This window comes from Sinocyclocheilus grahami, unplaced genomic scaffold, assembly GCF_001515645.1.
Source record: "Sinocyclocheilus grahami isolate Dianchi unplaced genomic scaffold, SAMN03320097.WGS_v1.1 scaffold94.1, whole genome shotgun sequence".
Lineage (NCBI taxonomy): Eukaryota > Metazoa > Chordata > Actinopteri > Cypriniformes > Cyprinidae > Sinocyclocheilus > Sinocyclocheilus grahami.
In genome coordinates, this window is record NW_015505273.1 from 309,427 (window position 1) to 336,845 (window position 27,419).

Consider the following 27,419-nt stretch of genomic DNA (forward strand, 5'->3'; position numbering starts at 1 on the left):
TATATATATATATATATATATATATATATATATATATATATATATATACACACACACACACAGTACACAGCATATTATATACATATGTGTACAGCATATTTACACCATGAGAGAAACATAATTAAACTCTCTCTATACCTCCATCCCTCCCTTTCTTGTGGTCCTTTTCTCCCTCCTCTTTTACTCAAATGAGTATATAAACTAGTCTGGTCTTCAGGTCTGGAGTTAAAATTTACTAAGCAAACTGAAAAGGTAAGTTTTCTCTTTCAATGATGTCTTTTATATTTATGTATTTATATTTGGTATAGCTTATTATTGGTAATCGGTTTCTCCTTTTTATATTCTATATTAGATTTTTTTTTTAATTGAAACATTTTCAGGATAAAGAAGATCGTATTCAAGCTTCATGAACTTTTTACAGTCATCAAGATCATTGAAAGGAAGAGAACAACAACAACAGTCTCTTTTTTTTCCAAGAAAAGGATTATCACTTATAATAATCAGTACACCAGCACACAAGGACAATGAACTCTACTGTGTTTCTCTATAGTGTACAAGAAAGATATGCAGATGCATTTGCAAAAAATTTTACCATTGTTCTTCTTGGGGTCATAATTATTTTCATCAATGGAATGTTTGTACTGACATTTTTCAGGAGTTCATTTTTCTACAACGATCCAAGATACATATTATACATTCACTTGGTTATCAATGATATGCTCATGGTTTTTTTCAGTGTAAGTCTTGTTGTGATGGCTTATACATGGCAAAATGTTCCTCTCCCGTTCTGTGTTTCACTTCTACTAATAACTGCAGCTGCTCATAAGAACACTCCTCTGACTTTGGCCGGAATGGCCGTTGAGCGTTACATTGCCATCTGCAAACCACTGCATCACCATCAGATCTGCACAGTGCACAGGACGTACATCCTCATCTCTCTGATTTGGGGTGTAGGAGTTATACCTGGACTGGCTGACTTGATTCTCCTTTCAACTCTTCGTCCTTTATCTGTTTTTTCAACAGCTGCTTCGTGTAGTTCATCAATTCTGTATACCACGCCATACCATGAAATGCAGACCAGATTTATGAATGGCCTTTACTCATCTGTTGTGTGGGTAGTTCTTTTATTCACTTATTTTCAAGTGCTGCTTACAGCCAGAAGGGCCTCCGCTGATAAATCCTCAGCAAAAAAGGTCCAAAGCACCATCCTGTTACATGGAGCACAGCTTCTGCTCTGTATGTTGTCTTACATTACTGCTGTCATAGACAAGATGTTTGTCCCACTTATACCAGTTGATCGGGCCAGACTAACCTTTTTAAATTATCTTTTAACAAACATAATACCACGACTGCTTACCCCCCTGATTTATGGTGTTCGCGATAAACTTTTTTACAAACACATGAAGGGGCTTTTTTCATGCAGATTATTCATTGTAAAGGTTGAATCAATCAAACAATGAGGAAAAAAAGGTCAACATCATCAGATGTTTCATAAAAACGCATCACTAATGGCTATACATAAAGCATGCATAATTCTTCATGTAAGTGTACCAGATAAATGTTTTGCAATACTGATGTAAATGTTAAATTTAATCAAATGTATTGCCTCATTGTTATGCCATAAATTAGCAGTGTTCTTTAGTTGTCAACAATTTGTTAAACAATTATTGTGAAAATGCAATCATTAAATGCTTTCCATGGTTTAAAATGGCATAATGACTCCATTAAAACGGCACATCTTGAAAATAATGGTATTGTAAGTGTTTACATTCAGACCTACAGTAAATGGTGTATTATGAGCAGATGGACCATAATTAACTGTACACGGGGCCCCTGCAATCTGAAATTTTCCTCTACATTTGTTTAACCAAAATGTTTCAGCTAAGCTGTGTACATGATATGTTATACTAAGTAAAATTAAAATCAAGTCATTCTCCCTTTTTCATTTGTCACAGGATACAGTATGGTTTAGGGCCAGACAGATCGAGTCAGGATACTGTCGTGAACACGCGTCCACAAGTAGAGACAAAAATGTGGAATAAAGTCGTTATTTTAGTTTTCTTCATAACTTTACAGTTGAACCACTGATGTCACACGGACTACTTTGTCGATCATCTTGGTACTTTTCTGGACCTTGAACGTGGTAGTTACCTTGCTGTCTATGGGAGGGTCAGAGAGTCCTCAGATTTCATCAAAAATATCTTAAATTGTGTTCTGAAGATGAACGGAGGTCTTACGGGTTTGGAACAACACGAGGGTGAGTAATTAATGACAGCATTTTCATTTTTTGGTGATCTAACCCTTTAACTCATGTAAGTTTGGCACCAGTCACAATGCATGCTGGGTACCCGGCTGCAATGCTAATGCAGTGTCAGGTGTAAGCTTGGCCAATGCACTTCAAGTGCACTGTACTATTAAACATACGTTTTTGTGCAGAAAAACAAGACTTGACAGTGGAAGTTGTGTCCATTCTAATGAGGCTATATATAATGCCTCTTGTGGTTACTAAGTCCTTTGATATATGGGGTCCGAGACCAGAAGTTTGTGAAACAAATGAAGGAATGCTTTACTTGTAATGTTGTTATTGTAAAGATAGTACCATCATAATTGGGAATTTTATTTGGCTAAAATGTATTTAGAAATAATTTGATTTATTTAATTATGACATTTGTTTTGTTTGAGATTTGAGAGCATCAATGAGAGCAGAAGCTCTCGTGTGTATGAATGTCACTGAATTAGATAACAAAATGTCAAACCACGTGGCAAATACAGTACAAACAAATGATGAATGAACTTTACTCAGAAATAACTTTACTTTTCTGAGCCATTTTTTTTAATCAGCAGGTGTTTTAGTGATTTTTTTAGTGGATGTATGAAATCTATTCACCTCAAGTTCACAAAGGTGTTGTTAATTACATTAACTATGGGAAGAACCCACAAATTGTCTTTATTTTGAACAACCTCTATTGCTTTATCAGTTAAAATTATAGCCAAACTAGCTTTAAAATGAACAGATTTAACGTTTAGATTTTCTATTATTATTTAACTTGAGAAAAGAGAAAATGAACGAGAAAAGAAACTCTCTATGTGATGACTAAATGTATGCACACTTTTTTGTTTTATTTGGTCATATAAGAATAGCAACTAATTTAAAGCATAGAACAAGGTGTTGTTTTTAAATATTATTAATTACACAATGTATGCATGCATAAATCAAACGGATATTGTTTCGATCAGTAAAATATGCAACACTGTGACTTTATTAGTTGAGAAAGTTTAAAGTGACTGAGCGAGACTTCTACTTCCAGTCTAACGTACTCAGTTATTTCCGTGGCTTTGCAGCGCCATCTTGCGGTTTTTCTGTATAGTTTTGCTCGTGCACACCTACAGTGTGTTGAGCTCACCTGAGGAATCTCAGCGTCCGGTGACAGAAGCTTTCGAATATACAACAATAAATACATATTTGGCTTTTTAATCACTCATTATGGCCGAATGTGTACGAGAGGCCGAAAGTTACACAATAACAGAAACCCTTTCCTCTGAATCAGATCACTTTCTGTCCTGACAGAGGAACCAAACGCTAAACTGCGCTGAAAGGTAAATGTTACTGAAATGCCCTACTCTTTGACGGTTTTTTGTCAATAATAGCTCATTACAGCTAATTATAAAGTTGCCATATTTATAAATTCGTCCCTTGTTGTTCGCAAATGTACAGTATCCTTGAAAACTCTCAGTTCCTGCATTGTTTACACCCAGGTTTTGAACAGGTGTGTTTAAAAGACCCACCGCTGCAAAACAGGACAGTGGTACTAACATGTTGGACATGCACATAGTAATAGTACAGTATTTTTTCAGAATGTAACATATGTTGTATAGAATGTAAATACCATGGTAGGCTACATGAATGTGGAATATCGGGACTTAGGCTACTAGCATCTGCTGTACTGCTTTGTAAATGACACCACTGCTATAATGATTTGTCATTCTTACAGAAAAATGGCTCAGGCTGATATTGACGAGGGGTTATATTCTCGACAGCTGTAAGTTTACTGTAAAATATTCTTATTAACTTTCCTGAGGCTATCTGCATCTTGGTTAACCTCTACCTTTTTTATTCTTTCTATCTCTGATATCTTTGGAAACTGCATTGCTAGCAGTCACTGCTGCACAAGAGTGTAAAGTAGGCTACCTGAATAATCATATTTTCATTTTTAGTAATCATTTTTACTTTATTTACTTGAAGTGCTATTGAAACTGAATGCAATTATTTCAATTGAAAATTTGTTGCACTTTTTACAATAGTTAGATGTTAAAAGTACATGTTTCACATGTTTGCAGGTTGCAACAAGGTTGCATGTTTGCAACAAACAAACAAAAAGAAGAAAAAAAAAAAACAGAATTTGTTCACTGAAGCATGGAAGCATAGTAAACAAAATGTGACCCTGAACCACAAAACCAGTCTTAAGTCGCTGGGGTATATTTTTAGCAATAGCCAAAAAAACAAACATTGTATGGGTCAAAATTATCGATTTTTCTTTTATGCCAAAGTAAAGATCATGTTCCATGAAGATATTTTGTAAATGTTCTTACCATAAATATATCAAAACTTCTGTCAGGACCACTATCGTCAAAGATGATTGACAATTAGCATACGGTTTGGATTGGCGGTATGGTTCCGTTCTGGGCAAGAACTCCCTGCGCCTCCATGCAGCCTAGCATGGATGAGAGCAGGGAGAGCAGCGATAACCCCCCAGGGTAAACAGAACATAACTAACATAAATGTATTGCAGATATTGTTAAAGTTCAATCATTTTATGTACACATTTTAGAATTAGTCTGATTCAAGGAGAATCAGAAGGCTGAATCCCGACTGACAGAGGAGGAGTTGGGGATGGAGAAGGGTAATTAGCTATTGAGCAATGCGAAAACTGCTGATAATACTGAGGGACCTTATATATGAATGCTTAGATAGGTGTTGTATTCCTATAGGTAGATGGGGATCAGCTGAAGGTCAGCTGATGCGAGCTTGACTAACGTGACCTGCCAGAACTAACGCTACGCTTGATTTAATTTTTGATTAGTAATATGCATTGCTAAGAACTTCATTTGGACAACTTTAAAGGTGATTTTCTCAGCATTTTGAATTTATTTATTTATTTATTTTTGCACCCTCAGATTCCATATATTCAAATAGTTGTATCTCGGCCAAATATTGTCCTATCCTAACAAACCATACTTCAATGGAAAGCTTATTTATTCAGCTTTAAGATGATGTATAAATCTCAATTTCAAAAAATTGACCCTTATGACTGGTTTTGTGGTCCAGTGTCACAAATGTTTAAAAGCAGACATGTGATGCTTGTATTTTTGTACATGCACTTTCATTAGTTTTTCATTTTGTTGTATCAGGTTTTAATGTTAATGTAAATCATCTTTTTGAGGTCGGGTTACTTAGTTCGAGGAATTCCAGTTATGTATTTCATCAGTGCTGTATGAATAGTTATGCCCCACCTTACCTGGTCTCTTCCTGGTATTTTTCACATAAAAACCAAAGCAAAAGTGACTGGGCTTGTTTTATGTGTAGTTTAAATCATTTGTATACTATTTTTGTATTTGGTGTTTCCATGGTGTTTCCATGTTTTCTACAAAACAAAATGTGTGTGTATGACGCCATTGTCAGGCGACGCAATGACACTGTAGACACGGTCTGTGTCACTCGTTAAAATTGCTTATTTCTCTGGATTTAAACATTCTTCGAAACATTTGGGGTAACGTAAGTACACAAGTCAGCAAAATACATAACACTGTTCTAGTGGTTTTTGGATATTTTTATAAAAAAATCTTACATATTGTGCCTTAAAGAGCATTATGATTTTTTTTAAATTACTTCTTCCCTAATTCTCAGTAGCTTACTGTTTATTGTGAAACTATTTCATATGTTATTTAAATATGCAAAGTGCAAAGAATACATCATGGTAGCATTTGTTAAATTAAATGTATGCTTGTTTTATTTTAGATTGAAAGTTTTAGTTATTCTGTCACACAAAATAGGTCTATTTAAAATTTAGCATTCACAGTTCTAATGTTTTAAATATTAAATCAGTTGGTAGAGAAATTTGCAAGGTGACACAAGGTGACACTTTCACTTATAGCAAGTCACCTCATTCAGGTGATATTTTAATGCTCACAGAATCCTCTGAATGTGGCTCTGGATGAAGCAATCAGAGATCCTTAGCTTGTGAAGATGACGGACGATGACAAGAGACAAAGACACCAGTCTCTGCACCTGGCCTTCCAGGCCCTGCATAGATTCACTCAAATACAGCCGGATACCCCATACTAGATCCCAGGTCAGTCAAACAACACCTTTATGCTAAATAAGATTTTTAAAGTATGTCTATCGATATTTTCACAGGACAGGTGTGACCTATTTGACCGAGTGTATTGTCACAACATTGTGTAAAATGTTGGCTAAGGATAAAGAAAGTTGACTGACACTTTAATAATTATTGATATACTTTTATCTCCATTAAAATATTTTATTATACATCTGAAAGCATTATTATTTTTTATGTTGTTATGTTATATATAAGATATTTGCTCTGACAATGATTACATTTGATTACAATTATAAATCATACAGTGCATCATGACATCTAAAATTGTGTACAATGTTATTCTATTTTATTTTTTTTCATAACTATTTAAAAAAAGTAAATGGAAAAACAGTTTACAGCATTGTGTCTAACAAAAACAAACAAAAGTGGATTTTCACTACTGAATATAGGTCAGGAATTGTATTCTGAATGAGAAAGAAGCACTTAATGCTACGTTATAATAGTATAGAAATAGAATTTATTGCACCTTGATCTGTGCAATCTGTGTTTTTGCTGCCCTATAGGCTGATGCTGAAGTGTTGGTTACTATCACTAAAGAGCTTTGCAGAGATGCAGAGTTTGATCAGTTTGATGAAGACACTGTAAGGCAATTATCTCTGGTTGCCAGCGGTGACCTGGCGCCTGTCAATGCCTTCATTGGCGGTCTGGCTGCTCAGGAGGTGGTGAAGGTGAGCTTAGTCATATAACATTTTACGCTGGCAGCACCAGTTGAGTTTGAGACCATGGTGTATATATAAGCACATTTTTTAATGACTACATTTGTATGAAATCTTTCAGGCGTGCAGTGGTAAATTCACTCCTCTCAGACAGTGGCTGTACTTCGATGCCCTGGAATGCCTACCTCAGGAGGACGATGGAGTCCTTTCTGAAAACGCCTGTGCTCCTGTAAGCTACAAGGCAGCTCATTCTCAGTATTTAGAAAATACGAAAGTCTTTTTTCTGATGGTTTCTGAAGAACATAATCAACTGAGCACTTTATGTGCTTCTTATAAAGTGATCATTATCTTTTGTGCCGTAGAGAGACAGCCGATATGATGGGCAGATTGCTGTGTTTGGATCTGCTTTTCAAGACAAACTGAATAAACAGAACTATTTTCTGGTGAGTGTTTCACCAGCAGGGCAGGACATGATCCTGATTTGTGTTTCAGTAAACCCTGTTGGATGACTCTCAGCTACTTATCGTTGATCTGTTATGGTGAGCAGTGAGCACATCAGTGAGTCAGTGGTGTCGAATGCACAGGAAATATTTTATGTGCCATGTGACATTTCCTGTTGAGCACTAAGGATATGTCAGTCAGAGTTTCCTATGTGAATCAACTGAGTAATTCAGATTTATGGGGGTGAATTTTATGGTGTATTACTTTGGTGACTTTGAATGTCGCTAAAACATGTATTTAACACATCGTTTGTTCATATAAGTTTTATGCTAATGAAGTTTAAGCAAGGATCTATTAAATTGATCAGAAGTGACAGTAAAGCCAATAGTGTTGCCAAAAATATATATATTTAAAATGAATTATTTTTTTAACTTTCTATTTATTAGTGAATTCTGAAAAAAAAAATGTATCGCGGTTTCCACAAAAATATGAAGCAGTACAGCTGTTTTCAACATTGATAATTATAAGAAATGTTTCTAGAGCAGCAGTCAGCATATAAGAATGATTTATGAAGGATCATGTGACACTGAAGACTGGAATAATGATGCTGAAAATGCAGCTTTGCATCACAAGAATAAATTACATTTAAATATGTACAGTATTTCAAAAGAAAACTGCTCAATTCTAATAATTTTTGACAATATTACTGTTTTAGCGTAAGAGACTCCAAACTTTGAACAATAGTGTAGTGTATATAGGCTATAAAGAACATAACTTCCAAAATTTTACTTCAAAATTCCAAAACCTGCACCATCTCTCAGTCTTGGAGATTATTCATTTAATATTTCTTGTCAGTTCTCATCAGAATGTCTTTGTCTATGATCAGGTTGGAGCTGGAGCAATTGGTTGTGAGCTGCTGAAGAACTTCGCTCTGATTGGTCTGGGTGCGGGAGAGGGCGGGAACATTACAGTGACTGACATGGACTCTATTGAGCGATCGAATCTGAATCGACAGTTTTTGTTCCACTCTAAGGACATTGTAAGTGCGCACTGCATTTTTGTCGACTTCCACATTAAATGCAATAAAATAATAAATAAACAGAATTGTATTTTTACATATATTTATTAAATATTTGCCAATAAACTACGTGATAATTTTAATGCAGCAGTTGCATTTTTACCTTACATGAAGCTATGATTGTATGCAAATCACAAATCGATTGTCATTTTCAGTGGGCCAGAGACCAGTTTGAAGGACTTTTCAAACAAACAGCAGAGAATGTGAACAACTTTCTCAGGTATAGATGAATTCAATTTAACTAGTTAATAGTCTAGAAGAGCAAATGTGTGGAGGATATATAGGGTGAAGAGGCTCTACAGTTATCAGCAGATACAGATATTGTGCCAGAGATTCGGTTTCAAAATCATACTCCTTCAAGTATACATGCTCATGTCCAGGCTCAGCTATTCATTATTAGTGCAACCCCAGGCTGCCCCCTGGCTTCCTGCCACAAGTGTCAACTGTTGTAAGATCTCTTTTCCATCTGAAATTAAGTGAAGGATGTTTGTAGAGAGGCGAGTGTGCAGGAAGTTGAGGTGCTGTGTGCTGTAGGCAGATACCGCAAAGGGAAGGCAGCAGCTTAACTGCCTCAATCTCAACTACTTCCTCTTGGCTGTTGGCAAATTGCAGCCTGTGAGTGATGATAATAGCCGTGCTTTTAGTGCCATATGAAGCTTAGCCTAAACAATTGATGTTTAAAAAAATTAAAATAATGAGAACTACTCATACTGATAGCGCTACCTCTTTTTTCCATCTATGCAGTGACCCAGCATTTGTTGATCGCACATTTGCACGTGAGGATGTGGAGCATGTGGAAATACTGGAGGGCGTCTATAGGAGTCTGGGTGAGGAATGGGCTCAGAACTATGCTGACTGTGTCAGCTGGGCCCGCAGACAGTGGGAAACACTCTACAGCAATCATATTAGACAACTGCTGCACTGTTTTCCCCCTGACCAGGTAACACAGAAACCAGTGTACACATTTATACCATTTATACATACATGTGACATAGTAGCTAAAGCATATGGCTAGTAACCAGAAGGTTTCTGGTTCAAACCAGTTATGCAACCTAGGGGAATTATCACTGTAATAGGGTACATTTCATTAAAGCATGTCTATATCGTATCCCAAAATCAAAATTTTTGTTTAATAATACCTATTTTAAGAACTAGTGTGATTTTTCCATTGTGACATTATTTTTCTATTTTTCATTATTATCATTTCTATGATAATTGAGCAATTTTATTCATATATACGTATATATAAATATGAATATATAAATTAGATTTATTTTCAAATTACATATTTTTATGACAATAAGGGGGTGAAATGTGATTAACTATTATTTAAAAAAGTGAAATGTATTGCATTTAAAATAAGAAATTAAAAAAAAGACCATTATCATCCCTAATGGTCTGTAAGCAAATTATTATTCTTATTTTATTTATTTTAGCTTGGGATGAAATTAGACCCATATATGTTTTGACAGGTTTCATGAGATTCACCCAAAAACTGTACAATAAAACGCTTTGGATAATAAAAGGACCTGCTAAATGATTACTTATAGACCTAGTCTTTTAATAAATTGTCAAATCATGCATTATTTTGGGGTTGATTGAGTCAGTTTCATTTTGCACCAGCAGGTGGCACTGTTGTCTATAATAACGGTGGGCCCTGAACCATGTGTAGTGAGAGGTTATTTAAGGTTTAAATGGCATGATAAAAAGTCACAATAATAGGCACCTTGTCATTCAATAACTGGCCATTCATCGTTTATAAATTATAATAACAAAAGTCTTCATCATGAGAATGGCAGCATATTGCAACATTTTCTTTCTAAATATGAGATTCTAATTTAGTCTTATTGACAGAGTAAAAGTACAATTGATCATTTTTACTGGTAGTCTGTGGTTATGTAACAGTATGGATGTGGAGAGAGGTCTAATCCATAGCATAAGTGCCTGCACACTGAGATAAACATGTGTCCAGAGGAGGGGTGATATGGACAAGAAGAGTTTTGAAACTCTGAAATGTCCTTTATCTCGCATGTCCAGATATAACAGTTGCAAAACCAGAAGTCGCAGATGTGAAATGGGAATGTAGACCACAGTTCAGTTTGAGGGTTTGTGCATGATCCATTTTGCATGAATATACTGAAGAAGAATAAATCATGAAGTTCTCCTGAGGTTTGGTAGAGCTTGACTTAACAGTTGCTCATTATCAGTTGGAGTCTTTCCTGGAGCACAGAAAGACAGTTGTAAAGGTCAACATACACAGTTCTTTCTTTTATACCAGTAGAATAAGCTATGTGTGATTGTTACTTATCTTTTAGTCTGTCTGCGCTCTTTTGAACAGCACCTTCTGTTTTTTTGTTAAAACACCAATTGCATTGAACACACACATGATAAACTCATTATTCTGTCTGTCTGTCTGTCTGTCTGTCTGAGCAAAAGGCTTGGAGACATAGGATTTATGGTGACCAATCACATCCACTTCACATCAGCATGTGACAAGTGGCTGCAGGGCTTCCATTTGGCCAACAACACATGTAGACATCTTTCATTCTTGCTTACTGGAGCTGACTATATAGCATCTTTAACAGTATTTTTTATATTTAAATAAACAACACAAACACTTAATAATAATAATTATTATAATGGAAATTGTATTAGATGATAAAGTATACAATTTATAAATGTTATAAATAAAACAAAAATAATATAAAAAGTATATATAATAATATTTAAAATGTAATTAATCAAGCCTACATACACATGTAATAAATAAAATAACAATGGAACTATATAGCATCTTTAGGAATGTATTTGTATATTAAAGCATTGTTATAAAAACATTTTAAATAAAAAGGAACAAACATCTAATGATAAATGAAATCAAAGAAATAAAAGTATGTATATATAATTTTAAAAAATTTGATCCTGCATACACATATATTATGAATCATTTATCTAAAATTTTCTTTTTTTCTTTGGTCTTCACTAGGTAACAAGCTCTGGACTTCCGTTCTGGATGGGCGCAAAGAGATGTCCACATCCTTTGACCTTTGACTCCAACAATGTAAGTTTTATTGAGTAAATCCCCACACACAGCCCTTGGGATCTCCCATAATCCCCTGCAGACAGCATTGTCTAAGTTTAGATGACTCACAGTTTCTCTCCTGTTGTGAGTAAGATACTATCTGATATCAGTGATCAACTGTGATTAACAAAGCAAGGTGAAAACATGTTAAACCCCCGACTTCTCTCACATAGACACACTCACACAGTGCCACATTAGCAAACAAGTCATGCTTTTCACAGAAACCCTTTCAGATACATGTATAAACTGAAAAAAAATCAAGACAAACTAAATATTTTAATTAGGCATCTCTAGATATGCAAATTATTCCATTCTATAACCATGATTCTATTTTATGGCCCATTTTTTTCCATTGTCTTGATTCTAGATTTGTGTTCCCCTAAAGGAATTCCTTTTAACTCATAACAGTCTGTTTGAATTCTGTGGTTTCATAGGTTAACCCATTTTGGGAAGTGTTGTTTTTTGAATGCGCTACACACTTTCCCCTCGTCATTTCCTGTTAACCACTGCAGTTCTGTTTTCTCTGCATGTGTGTTTGTGATCCATGGCAAGTGTTTCCACCCTTCGGCTCAAAAACAAACCCAAACGCGCAGTTTCACCTTAGATCTGCCAGCTACAATAAAACTATTTTGATTTGAGATTATTATTCTTTTGTTTTATAGACCACCCATATGGACTTCATTGTGGCAGCTGCCAATTTATACGGGCAGATCTATGGGATTACAGGCTCAAGAAACCGTACTGATATTCAGAGCATTCTGCAGGGAGTAAAAGTGCCCGAGTTCACCCCTAAATCTAGCGTAAAGATAGCTGTGACTGACCAGGAGCTGAAGGAGGAAAATGAAGAGAGAAAAGAAGAAGGTGAAATTATAGGCTTAATATGAATATATGCAATAAAATTAAGTCTGTAAAGAATGTTAAACATGAAATATCTTTGCTAATATCCCTCACTGCTTCTCTTAGACAAAGTCAAGCTGGAGATGTTAAAGGAGAAGCTGTCCAAACTCCTGCTGAAGGATCAAAGCTTCCGGATGCATCCACAGGAGTTTGAGAAGGTACCTTGTGTTTGTCAAGTCAAGTTTTATTTGTATAGCATTTTCACAATACATATTGTTTTGTGATGCCTCTATGAAACTATATTTCATATCATTTGTATTAAAGAAAAAGTTGACCCAAAAATAACCCAAAATTTACTTACCCTCAGGCCATCCAAGATGTAGATGAGTTTGTTCCTTCATTTTAACAGATTTGGAGAAATTTAACATTCCATCACTTGCTCACCAATGGATCCTCTGCAGTGAATGGGTGCCGTCAGAATGAGAGTCCATAAATAAACATAAATAAATTGGTAGTAGTACCATAAATAAAACTGATAAAACATAACAATAATCCACACTGTAAAACTTCAATTAACTTCTTGTGACGTAAAAATCTATCCATAATCCATAATTAAAAAGACTTCCTCTAGTGAGAAAGTCGATCCCCATTTGTCCTCTCACATCAAAATCCAGCAACACATTTGTGCAGACCTGTTAGGACTGTTTTTGCTTGTAAACGGTACTTGATCTGTGCATATTTCTCTCCCGATTCAGACGAGATGACTTTTCCACTGGAGAAAGCAATATTATGGACAGAGGTTGAAAACATCTTAATAATGTATGCAGGTTTTTTTTTACATACAGTACATGCCGATTTTGGCTTCACAATTCGTTAATTGATGGACTGGAGTGGTGTGGATTACTTGTGGATTATTGTGATGTTTTTATCAGCTGTTCAAACTCACCCATTCACCGCAGAGGAACATGTATGGTGTTTTTGTTATTTCGCCACCCATTCAAATGCATTGTATAGAACAAAAAGCAGCTTAGACATTCTGCAAAACATCTTTGTTTGACTTTACACTTTAAAGAAAACTAAATGTGTTTGGAATGACATGAGAATGAGATGAGTATGATTTTAATTTTTGTGTGAATTATCCCTTTAGCAGTTTTAAACGTAAAATTAGTCTGAAAAGTTAGTGTTAACTTTGACATCCCCAGTAAATACACACATTTGGTATGTGCAGTGAGCCTGTCAGACACATTGGCGTCTACTCTCAGGTAGGAGGTCTCATTCAACCACAAAATTGGCCCTAAAACATCCAACCCCGACTGCAGTTTTCATCGACCCTTAACCAGCTCCATCCATTACAGACCAGAGAAAACAGTCATCCTTTCTGTTGAGGCAGATCTTCTTCACAGAACCTCACCGCTGTGACATGCTTCTCAGAAAGAGAGCGTCCAATGCACAGACGGGTCTTATGAAAAACTTTGAATGCACGCTGGTTTAGTCAGTGTTCGCTTTGTTGTTTGTCGTGACTGCATGACACATAGGCTTCCACACATGTACATGGATACTGAATGGGCAGCCGTCTCTGAACAATATCTCAGTTGTGTTTTCTGTCAGGAAGAGGATTAGTCTCAGTCTGTGTGTTTCTCTGCATGTATCTGTCTTTGATTTTCACAATCTCTTCAGTCTTTTAGTCTGACCTGTACTATCGTTTCTCCATTTCTCTTTCTCTGGTTGCTTCTGTCTTTAGTCTTGTTTTCTCTGAAGATGAAAGCATTCTGGTATCTTTTTGGGAATGTTCATATGGCAAAGGTTTCTGTATATAAATGTACTGCAGGGTCCACCAGTCTGGAACCACATAGAAAATCTGGGATTTTATTTTATTTAAACCTGAAAATGAACAAAGATTTAAGATTTTGAACATTTTAAAACCAAAAATAGTTATAATGAAGGGAAAAAAAAATCAGATTTCAGAATCTTCTCTATTTCTTGGTCACAAATGTAAGTAAATGAGTGACATTGATCATGTGACTCTGTAAGAAGATGGTCAGTTTTTTTGCTTGCATTGAAACTCAAAAGAGTTATTTTAGTATCATGGATAATATACTATTAAAGTTTGTAATAACCCGTGCATAAGATGCTTGTTGGAATATCTCAAATGATGCTGGAGAACATGATTTGTGCATCTATCATAAAGTAAATGAGAAACAGTTCAAATACTAAGACATTATAAAATCATGTTTTTTTTTAGACTGATAATATAATTTGTAATGCAAGAATTCTATTGAATTAGAAAAATGAAACATTTCTCTAGTGGACTCAATGTTTGTATTATATGTCCGTATGCATGTGCAAGTGTGTGTGTGTGCACTTTAAGCGATGACACATTCTTTGCCAGATCAGATGTTTTGTTTTTCCACTGGAATGTGTGTTTGGGGGATTCTGGTGGCATCAGGTTCCCAAATTTTATACTGCGCTCAAACACCCCCACAGTTGCCCCCAACACACCCAATACTGGACAGTCTTTGTAGTGCTGCTATGCCTGGGGTGTAAGAAGAGTGCCAAAACCTCAAAACCAGGGTATCCTAGCATTCCTGCAATATCTAATATCAAACCAAAGTTCTTGAGGTCTAATTATGCTTAATGGCCTATTTGGTTTTTAATGGCTATATCTTTGAAAAGATCACTAGTTTATAAGTACAGTGGCATGCAAAGTTTTGGGAACCCCTTGCTGAATCTGTGAATAATTTTAACAAAATAAGATATAAATATAAATAAATATAATAAATATTTTTTATTTAGTACTGTCCTAAGTAATATATTTTACATACAAGATGTTGACATTTAGTCCACAAGAAAAAAAAAAAATAGCTGAAATTATTAAAATAACCCCATTCAAAAGTTTGGGAACCCTTGGTTCTTAATACTGTGTGTGGTTACCTGGATGATCTACGACTGTTTTTTTTGTTTTGTGATGGTTGTTCATGAGTCCCTTGTTTGTTCTGAACAGTTAAACTGAGCACTGTTCTTCAGAAAAATCCTCCAGGTCCTGTGCAGATTCTTCAGTTTTCCAGCATCTTTTGCATATCTGAACCCTTTCCAGCAATGACTATGATTTTGAGATCCATCTTTTCACACTGAGGACAATTGAGGGACTCAAACACAACTATTAAAAAAAGGTTCAATGATTCACTGATGCTCCAGAAGGAAACACGATGCATTAAGAGCCGGGGGTGAAAACTTTTTGAATTTGAAGATCAAGGTAAATTGTACTTAATGTGTCTTCCGGGAAACATGCAAATATCTTCTGTTGCTTCCGAAGGGCAGTACTAAATGGAAAAAAAAGATATTTCAACAAAATAGGAAAAATTTGGACATCCTCATCCTGTTCAAATGTTTTCACCCCCGGCTCTTAATGCACCGTGTTGCATTCTGGAGCATCAGTGAATTAACCTTTTTTAATAGTTGTGTTTGAGTCCCTCAATTGTCCTCAGTGTGAAAAGATGGATCTCAAAATCGTACAGTCACTGCTGGAAATGGTTCAGATATGCAAAAGATGCTGGAAAACTGAAGAATCTGTAGGACCTGGAGATTTTTTTCTGAAGAACAGTGCTCAGTTTAACTGTTCAGAACAAACAAGGGACTCATGAACAACCATCACAAAACAAAAAGTAGATCATCTAGGTAACCACACACAGTATTAAGAACCAACTGTGTGTGGTTACCTGGATGATCTACGACTGTTTTTTTTGTTTTGTGATGGTTGTTCATGAGTCCCTTGTTTGTTCTGAACAGTTAAACTGAGCACTGTTCTTCAGAAAAATCCTCCAGGTCCTGTGCAGATTCTTCAGTTTTCCAGCATCTTTTGCATATCTGAACCATTTCCAGCAGTGACTGTACGATTTTGAGATCCATCTTTTCACACTGAGGACAATTGAGGGACTCAAACACAACTATTAAAAAAGGTTAATTCACTGATGCTCCAGAATGCAACACGGTGCATTAAGAGCCGGGGGTGAAAACTTTTTGAATTTGAAGATCAAGGTAAATTGTACTTAATGTGTCTTCCGGGAAACATGCAAATATCTTCTGTTGCTTCCGAAGGGCAGTACTAAATGGAAAAAAAAGATATTTCAACAAAATAGGAAAAATTTGGACATCCTCATCCTGTTCAAATGTTTTCACCCCCGGCTCTTAATGCACCGTGTTGCATTCTGGAGCATCAGTGAATTAACCTTTTTTAATAGTTGTGTTTGAGTCCCTCAATTGTCCTCAGTGTGAAAAGATGGATCTCAAAATCGTACAGTCACTGCTGGAAATGGTTCAGATATGCAAAAGATGCTGGAAAACTGAAGAATCTGTAGGACCTGGAGATTTTTTTCTGAAGAACAGTGCTCAGTTTAACTGTTCAGAACAAACAAGGGACTCATGAACAACCATCACAAAACAAAAAGTAGATCATCTAGGTAACCACACACAGTATTAAGAACCAAGGGTTCCCAAACTTTTGAATGGGGTTATTTTTATAATTTCAGCTTTTTTTTCTTCTTGTGGACTAAATGTAAACATCTTTTATGTCAAATACCTTACTCAGGACAGTACTAAATAAAAAATAACATGCATTTTGTATGATCTCTCTTATTTTGTTAAAATTATTCACATTTTCACAGATTCTGCGAGGGGTTCCCAAACTTTCACATGCCACTGTATATGATTTGCAAACTAGTTGAATCTGGAGCAGTTGCGGTCTGTTTTGTGTGACATCATGTGCAGTGTTACTGGAACATACATATGAATAAAATAGGAAGCTATCAAAGTTTTTGACACGGTATGACATCTTTGTCTAGTACCTGTTGTACCAAAGTGCGCAAACATACCTGTGGCTACATTTTGTTCCTGTTTTTAAGTTCTTCTTGTTTTTTTATACAAGACTAAAGATAGCAATCAGCATCACACTTTGAACACAACAGGTCTTTTTTTCCGTTGCTTTTGCCCTATGGTAATGAATGAACAGATGGTTGGTAGGTGAATATTTGCTGATGGACAAATCAAAAGGTGTTTTCCGAAGTTGAAAAGAAGTAAAGGACAACAATAAATGATGCAGCTTATTTCAGACTGTTCTGTGAATTCAGAGAAATATATTATTAAATATATTTTTAATTGGTATTTTTGTTTTCCACAAAAATATCTAAATATCCTTAAAACACTATTACATATTAAATTAATGTATAATATAAAATAATAAAGTACATTAATAAAAATATTTAATACAAATAAATATTAAGTAAATTAGCTTGAAGCCAAATTTCATGATATTAAGACTTGTTTTTGGAAAATATATCTTGAAGAGTATCTTTTAGTGTTTATTTTTTATTTTCCCCGATTTGAAAAAAAAAAATTATATTTGTTTTAGGCATAACCAACACAAAATTTTAAAGTTAATGCATAAAAAAGCACATTGGCCAATGATGTGAGTCTGATACATGTGTAGAGACAACCAAGACTGAATGGAAGAACGTTCTGTGCAAACCCCTCTTATGTGTCAGTGCTTATAATAATGCAGTTGTTTGTACATTACCAAATGTTCTTTTTTATTCTTGTGTTCTAGGATGATGACAGTAATTTCCACATGGACTACATAGTTGCAGCATCCAACCTGAGGGCAGAGAACTATGATATACCAACAGCCAACCGCCACAAAGTGAATGACTTTTGTTTTTGTCAAACAACTCTGCTGTGCTTTTGTTTGTGAGACAAGCTCTAAAGTGATCAACATTCCCCTCCCGGGGTTTGTGTCCTCAGTTCCTGTACATATACAGTACACCCTGAGGAAAGACTTTTTGATAATACAGTACTAGACCATAGAGTTCCATTCCAGATACTGTTTTATGCATGTACTACTTACCATAAATATTTAGCATGACTTGATTGTACCAGTAAGCATGTATTTGTAATTCACAAACAGTGCACATAAGTGCATATTTAAGTTAGTAATATCCTTTTTCTCATCTGCAGAGCAAGTTAATTGCTGGCCGCATCATTCCAGCAATCGCCACAACAACAGCTGCGATCGCAGGGCTGATGTGTTTGGAGCTCTATAAGCTTGTCCAGGGTCACCAGAAAATCACATCCTACTGCAACACATGTATATACCTGGCCAACCAATACTTTGTCCCGTCACAGCCTTGTGTGACCCCGACATTTACAGTAAGTGACAAAACTATTCACTTATCACCATCTAACATGAGTGTGTTGGCCTTTTTCTCTCTAATTAATAAATAACCAGCATAGAACAATAGAATGGCTTTGAATTCTATATGCATTTAGCATGAGGAGCTCTTAGCTGTTGAATACAATATATCATAATAGTTGAATGTACTGTATATATATTGACTATAAGTTCTCTATAATCACTCTTGTGCGTTGAATAAAGGTCATTTTCACTGTGGTTGAGTTGTGCTATGAGGGCCGGGGGTGATGGGTAGGGAGTGATGGCTGGGGTGAAAGGCTACAGCATCAGTTATCTGTCTGCGTCTGGATCACTACAGGCTTTAGTGAACTTATTTTCATCCTCAGGGGCTTAAACCATTTAGTAACTGTACACTCACCCCCACAGACCCTCACCTGCCAACCTGGTGTGTTTGCTCCGTTTAGGGAACTTCCACTTTCAAAGGGAAAGCGTTCAGATTTAGACAACTGATTATTCAGACAGACACGTGCATGTATAAAGCAGCAAACCTCAAAAGAATTGCATGCAAAATTTGGAGTTTAAGTCTGAGCTGGTGTGCTTATGGGTTTATAATGACCGCTAGAGACTAAAAACAACTGAATGGCCCAAGATTTGTGCAGACAGACTTCATAGATGACATAATGCAAACCCCAGACACAGCCATCCACACATGGGGGGGAGTGTTGTTTCTACCAACATGTGCAGGGTCAGAGTTGAGGGTAATTCTCACCCAAGGGGACAGGCGGTGAGCTGGGCTTTGAAACACACAAGCTCAGGTTACTGGTGCGATGTGACCATTTTCTGGAGTGTCCAGACTGCTCCTTTCTCAAAACACTCAACGCACACACACACACTGTTTGGATTACAAGAACATTCAGTGGCCCTGAGAGGTATTAGACACCAAAGCCACACAAATCGAACTTGAACTTAACTTCATCATTTCTAACTTCATCATTTCTGCTTAATGTCTTTTAATAATTCTCCTCAGGTTCACACAAGTGTCCTAGCAGAGGAACCACAGGTGTGGTTCATCACATTACCTGTCAACATGTTCCACTAACTTCAACAAAGTGACACAATATTTTTTGTATTCATTTTGAACAGTATATCCATTTTTTATCATTTAAATCCTAACAAACATCTTTTTGTAATACACTGTTCAAACTATTTTTCAATGTTTTTGAAAGAAGCCTCTTATGCTTACCAAGAATAAAATTATTTTATTAACAATACAGTGAAAATAGTAATATTGTGAAAAAAATTATTACATTTTTAAATATATATTTTCTATGTTAATATATTTTAAAATTTTATTTATTCATGTGATGCAAAGCTGAATTTTCAGCATCATTACTCCAGTCTTCAGTGTCACATGATCCTTCAGAAATCATTCTAATATGCTGATTTCCTGCTCAAGAAAAATGTCTTATTATTATCAATATTGAAAACAGTTGCGCAGCCTCTTTGTGGAAACCATGATACATGATTCTTTGATGAATAGAAAGTTCAAAAGAACAGCAATTATTTAAAATATAAATCAGAATAGGAATGTCTTTACTGTCACATTTGATCAATTCAATGCACCCTTGCTGAATTAAAGTATTAATTTCTTTTGAACGGTAGCCAATATTTTGCTTTGAAGTGTGCATATCTTTCTTAGTTTTTAAGTGAGGCTTAAGTGTTCAGAAACTTTTCAGAACTACTGTGTAGAAAGGTTCTTGTGTCTTGAAGTTGAAACTTTCAGCCTTTCATTTCCTTCATCTCCTCTTTCACTTTTTCCATACCTTTTGTTTTGTTTGCATACCTTTTTCATTTAACTGGCACAGTGTTCACTAGTCTTTTCCAAGTACAGGATGTGTGGAAACATTTCCACACATGGGACTAGTTGAGGTTGAGCTTTATTTTGTGATACTGATACTGTTTGAATGCAGTCACATTGTGGAAAACAAATCATTGAGTCGATTAGTTAACATTTCAATTTTTTTTATCTTTGTTTAGACTGTGATGGTGATGTTGTAGTCGCCATATGGGGCTTTATCAGCTGTCAGTGTATTAAATTGAGCTGTGGAAATATATCTATTAGTCTCATTTCCAGCCATGTGGCGTCAATTGGAACAATTCATGGATTTAGAGGAATGAAAAACAAAAGAGAGACATATTTGACTGATCGGAAAGGCATAACAGTCAGTTGCTTACCAAAAAATAAATAAAAAAACAGAATTATGGAAATTTGACAGGTCATAGACTAAGAAGGTTATTCTACAAAAAAAATCTAGTCTGAGGAAAGACAGATATGCTTGTAGCTTCCTGTTTTTTCCTGTTTTCTACCCAGGACTTCCTTTTAAAAAAGCATCCACTATTTTTACACTCTCAAGATGAGTTTCAGAGAACTTGTTTATCAATCCTTGTTTCATGAGAATGACCTGGTTTGGTGTTGCAGACCTTATTTTAGGACTATATAAATTAAATCTTTTACTAAACTGTTAGTCACACGAGAGTTTTCCATTTTTCCTTTCATTTAAACTGCAATATCTATATAATAACATAAAGAAGCCCATATTTATTGTGGATAATAGTCAATTTAGCCCACTTTTACTGACCATGCATCAGTATTATACCGTAGTATTTTTGTTTCCCAGCATGCAGAATTTTACTCTATGTGCAGTCTTACCATGGCATGGGAGAATGTGCCTTCATCTGACCCTAGTGCTCTGCCTGCTGGGGTTAATGCTGTGACAGCTTCAGGTCCTTATTAGCAGCCTCTGAAGGCACTTTATGACACTCTGTCTGCCGTAACCCTGCAAAAAAGACCAGCATGTGTTTTCTTTTAGATGCTGGTCGTCAACATGGGATGTTGCTGTGCTTGTGTCTCCATCGATCACTTGTGTGAGTCTGGTTCCTCTGAAGATCTTTCCCTCCACTGCCTGAACATATTTTTGTCTGTGTCAGAGTCACTTTTTGCTTGTTTACTGGAACTTTAAGGCACAATTTTCTGTAGAAAGCACTATGCAAATAAAAATTACTTGTTTTAGGTTTCATTTCTCTTGTTTTGGACCAATGCTCTTTTGACATTGGATCACTTGGACGCATCAGTGTGCATTACTGTTTGATACAAATGCGGTACAAACCCCATCTCTAAAGGTGGTTTGATCACAGGGGTAAATATGGTCTAAAAGTCTGAATTTCTGCTACACAGTTGCCAATCTTTACTGGGTTAATTGGTACTTGGACCTTCATGTTTGAACCTGCTTCTGTTAATAAATCCATTTCTGGCAACTTGGCTTTTCACCTGTAGGCATTAATGTAATAATTATAATTCAAGCCTTTCTCTCTCTTTATAGCCACAAGTGAATACATTTTTGTCCGGTTAAGTCATCTTATGCTGTTCATGACTTACAGGGATTCCGAACGATATACATTGCTGTTCAAAAGTTTGGGGTCACAAAGACTTTTCAATGTTTTTAATAAAAGCAACTTATGCTCACCAAGGCTGCATTTATTTAATAATAATAATAATGATAAAAACAGTAATAATGGATAATATTATTACAATTCAAAATAATTTGAATATTTAAAAATATAATTTATAATTGTGATGCAAAGCTGAACTTTCAAGACCATTACTCCAGTCTTCAGTTTTACATGATCCTTCAGAAATCATCTAATATGCTGATTTGCTGTTCAAAACACATTTCCAACACTGAAAACAGTTGTCCTGATTAATATTTTTGTGAAAACCATGAAACCTTTTTTCAGGATTTCTTCATGAATAGAAATAGCCATTTAAATAGCAATTATTTAAAATAGAAATTACATTTTTCAATTTAATTCAAGTTTATTTCAGTATCTAAGAAATCTTTTGTGTCATTATAAATGTCTTTAATTTCACTTTTGATCAGTCCTTGTTGTATTAGTACAGCACAATGGATAGATTATTGTCATACTGGTCTAGTTTGTTATCCATCTTTGCTTAATCTAAAAGCACTTTGGATGTAAATATATCTGTGCATTTGCGAGCAGAGGAAACAGAGATGTGGTTTTAAATACAACAATTGTGCCAGTGAGTTGCTGAAAAGAAGAGCAAAATGAGATGCAACGATCAAATATGTCCATCTAATGCATGCCTACATAATGGATTAGTTGTTGCTCCTCTTGAAGACCAAATGGAGTTGAGAGCATACCTTAAACTATGACGTGAGAGCATTTATTTGGATATGACACATGTGCCACCTTATTTGACCATTTATGAATTACGACTGGCTGGAAAGAGAGAGAACGAAAGAGGAAAAGAGTGAGGAGGCAGAAAGTGAACCCTGCAGAAATGACAGCTATTTCCTGCCATCGCAGGAAACTCCTCTATTAGAACCAGATTTCCTTGCGCTCCATTGCGGCTGCCTTTTTATTCCTTTAATCATTCACAGCTTTTTAGAGAGACCATGTAAGAAAGAAGGAGGCTGTGGAGGAGAAATGGAGGTTTCAAAGCCCATCTGCTCAATCTCAAAGCTTCTTCTCACTTCTTTGTTCTCAAGCGTTCCCTCTATGATGGAGTTTCAAAACATCACATCTTTACTTGTTCATTCATTCACTCTTTTTCCTTCTGTGTTTACTGTAAAGTGCACTCACTTGCATAATCAGCACTGACAATAGAGCTGAGCAATATGTACCTTCGTCAGCGAGCATTTGGTCTTAGTTAAAGCTGTGCCTTGTTAACGATGCACAAACACACCATCTTAACCACTTTACATGATGGCATCTTGATGAAGTGTTAAGGAGGATGATGCACATGTTTAATGTATTGCAAAATTTGAGGACATGCACAATTTAAAGATAGGAACTGAGCATGGAATAGACTTGTTAATGCTTCCCATAATGTGTATTGCAGTTCTTTTGGAGTGATATTGAATAAAATTTAGACTTTTCATTAGTCTGTTTTAAATTAATGCTGCTCTCTATTCATCAAAAAATTCTTTAAAAAGTATTTTCTACAAAAATATAAAGCAGCACAACTGTTTTCAGCACTGATAATAATAAGAAATGTTTCTTGAAGACTGGAGTAATGATGCTAAAAATTCAACTTACATCACAGGAATACTTTAAAAAATATATTCAAATAGAAAACAGTTGTTTTAACTTTTAATAATATTTCACAATTGTACTGTTTTTACTGTATTTTTGTTCAAATCTATGCAGTATTGGTGAGCAAAAGAGGATACTTTAAAAAATATATACCTGTATATAAAAAAAAAATCTTTGCATCCAGAAACACACACACAGAAACTTAAATGATAGGCCTATTTCTATGAACATTTTATATCAGAAGCTACATTTACTGTATGCTCTGTGTAAATGTGTTATGAGTGAGATTTTTGAGCATTTTGTTCAGTTTGATTACAGTAACACTAAATCTGTGTTTTGGAAGTGTAAATCTGTGCACAATGATTAATCAGGCCTGAAAACACATTCATCTGTTGTTCAACAGTTCATCTGTTGATGAGTTGTTGAATTTACACCTCTAACACTCTCTAATAAATTAAGAGTCATAATTAAAGTTGATAAGAGTATCTGCATCAGTTTTCGAGCTTTAATCTTTAACCGCTTTGCCCTTCAGTCTTTCTACTTCTCTGATCTTCAGAACTTTTCTTTTTATTACATTCGTATGGCTGAGTGAGTACAGAAATCCTCTGGTTTTCATTCAAATAAAATGGTAATTTTTCATACACATGCACCAGAATGATTGCCAAAAATTGTGTGTGGCCGTCTAAAGTAATTGCTTTGGAAGTAACGGCATACTGCATGCTTTCCATATGCAGTCATTGAGCCGTACTTCATACGGCACATATAGAGTCATGCATTGTGTCCTGGCTTGCCATCACAATACCACGCCAAGAGGCTTAAATCATATGAACTATTCCTGGTGGTAAGGAATGGATGAATAGTTGCATAGACAGATAGCAGTTATTATTTCAGGCTATTATTGTGGTATCAGCTATTTCATTTAGGTTAGGCAGTTAAATGTCTTTCAGATGGTCTCCTTCTCTCTAAGTGAACTGTTCTTGACCAGAATAATTTGCAAAGTGGACCAGACTTATAACGAAATACGCCCATCACTAGTGATCCCAATAGTCTTGACTCTGAACTTTTTCTCCCAGCAGTGATTTTTAGTCAGTAGTTGGGATCAATCAGACCACAGGCCACGTTATTTTCATTACCCACAGTGTTGAGTGCAGGAAAGACGAGCTTTCCCATAATTCTCCCTCCATGTGTAGTGGTGACTCTGGAATCAGTCTTTAAATTAGATGGGAAAGTTCTGGTTTGGATTAGCTAGTCTTAGACTAAGAAACCATGTGTGTACCTGATGGAAAACGCTGAGAGAATACTAGAGCAATAGATTAATCATGAAATTGATGCATAATCCTTGTCTAGTTGCATGTTTTACAGATTCCAAGCAATATATGAAATACTTTATTGACTAAAAGAGAAATATTTCTTTAGAAAGACATGCACTGATAAATAATGCGCAATAAGACCAGGAACGTGTATTAAGAAAGTAAATAGGGAATTTGTACACAACGTCCTCAATTATGTGTTTATTTGTCTGTTAAATTTAATTAGAGTTTCAAAATCCAGACTGTTTTGTTGCAGGTCGGCATGGTCGTTGTGTTATCAGTAGAATTTGGTGAGAGTGCCTTATGAGAAGAAAGTAAACAAGATGTTTAGTCTCCTGGCATTTGTGTTTGTGTCTATGATGCTCATCAACGCAGCAATGCAATGCCGTTTGCTGGAATTTGGCCATAAAACAAACAGACACATGTAAACACTTATTCAATTAAGATGGTTTCCATGCAAACATGTCCCCCAAGAATCCAAGCTAGACCGTAAAAGCCACAGTATGCTTAATAGAGCTCCGGACGTCACGTGACCCATTTTGTTTACACCACCATGCTGGCAGGCAGGGACAGCCAGGAGCGAATATGAAATGAATGGCGCCAGCATGAGTTTCAAGGCAACAGAGTTCACTGCGTACTTTAATTCAAAAGACATAGATCTGTACGTAGCAAAACTTTATAGATTAAGCATAACAGATCCCTATAATGCCCCCGTGGTGCTTTTAACGTGTAGCCTATCAATAAAGGAACGGATAGATTTCCTGACCTGCAGTATCCTGATATCTACAACTAACGTACCTAATCAACTTTCCCTCCTACCGTTACTCCGGAGACTCTTTAAAAGCCTACAAAAGCCTGGAGGGGTACAAATGTACGCAATCTAATTTTTTGATGAATATTAAACCTGCTATGTCGTCACTGGAAGGGTAAGTCAAATGTGTTGTTAGCTAACGTAATCGACCCTAGCTGTCCTTGTAGGTAGCCAGCATAGCTATATCACTGTGAGTACAGTAGGCATCATAAATGTCATGAAATCTTATCCGTTTAATCCCAAATTTTGTGTTGGTTAGCATGTTTTATTGCAGTGAACCATTTTAGTTGTCTATCGGGATCCTTAGGAATATATACAGTGCCTTGCTAAAGTATTCATACCCCTTAATTTTTTTCACGTTTTCTTATGTTGCTGCCTTATGTTAAACTACTTTAAATTACTTTTTTTCCCCACATCAATCTACACTCCATACACCATACTGACAAAGCAAAAACAGAATTGTCACAACTTCCTAAATTTATATATTTTTTTAAACTGAAATAAGTACATTGCATAAGTAAATATTTAGCTGAAGCACCTTTACAGTCTCAAGTCTTTTTTGTTTGATGCGACAAGCTTTTCTCATCATCATTTGGCAATTATCTGCCATTCTTCTCCTCGCCTCTTCACCTCTCAAGCTCTGGATGGAGGCAGATGCACATTTTCAGGTTTCTCCAGAAATATTTGATTGGGTTCAAGCTCAGGCTGTGGCTGGGCCACTCAAGGCCATTCACAGAGTTGTCTATAAACCACTCTTGCTGTGTGCTTAGGGTCATTGTCCTGTTGAAAGAGGAAACTTCTGCCCAGTCTGAGGTTCTGAATGCTCTGGACTGGGTTTTCATTAAGGCTATCTCAATATTTTGGTGCATTGAGCTTTTCTTCTACTCTGATGACTCCCTCAGTCCCTGCCGCTAAAAAACAGCCCCACAGCATGAGGCTGCTACCAGCACACTTTACTATTGGGATGGTACTCTGCATGTGATTAGCATTGCCTGGTTTCCTTCAAACATGATGCTTGGAATTGAGGTTCATCAGACCAGAGAATCTTGTTTCTCAGAGTCTGAGGGTCCTTTAGGTGCTTTTTTTGCAAATTCCAAGTGTGTTTCCATGTGTCTACACTGATGAAGAGGATTGAGTCTTGCCACACCGCCATAAAGCACAGATCGGTGGAGTGTTGCAGTGATGTTTGTCCTTCTGTAGGTTTCTCCCATCTGCATATATGATCATGGAGCTCAACTAGAGTGACCATCAGGTTCTTGTTCACCACTATAACCAAAGCCCTTCTCCATCAATTCCTCAGTTTGGCCAGGAGGCCAGCTCTAGGAAGAGTCCTGGTTGTTTCAAACTTTTTCCATTAAGGGTAACAGAGACTACATGCTTCTGTGACCCTTCAATGAAGCAGAATTTTTTTCTGAACTCTTCCCAGATATGTGGCTTAATGCAAACCTGTTTCTGAGCTCTACAGGCAGTTCTTTTGACCTCAGGGCTTGGTTTTTGCTCTGATATGCAT

The 27,419-nt window shown here is 36.0% G+C and overlaps 1 protein-coding gene and 1 pseudogene across 1 annotated transcript; both read left to right on the top strand.

Annotated features, from left to right (window-relative positions):
* Positions 1-752: 752 nt before the first annotated feature.
* On the top strand, positions 753-2,607 carry LOC107587615 (olfactory receptor 4K1-like). Its single transcript, XM_016275464.1, has 2 exons — positions 753-1,347; positions 2,501-2,607. The coding sequence occupies exons 1-2, from the start codon at positions 753-755 to the stop codon at positions 2,605-2,607; spliced, it is 702 nt and encodes a 233-aa protein (XP_016130950.1).
* Positions 2,608-3,707: 1,100 nt separating this feature from the next.
* LOC107587616 (ubiquitin-like modifier-activating enzyme 1) overlaps positions 3,708-27,419 on the top strand; it is a 32,435-nt pseudogene continuing 8,723 nt past the window's right edge.

What these genes read in the sequence shown, in the direction of transcription:
- LOC107587615 (XM_016275464.1), top strand. Translation starts at nt 753, where the DNA reads ATGGCTTATACATGGCAAAATGTTCCTCTCCCGTTCTGTGTTTCACTT. An exon ending in TTTAACAAACATAATACCAC is followed by an intron (nt 1,348 to 2,500) that starts GACTGCTTACCC and finishes AATGCCTCTTGT; the next exon opens with GGTTACTAAGTCCTTTGATA.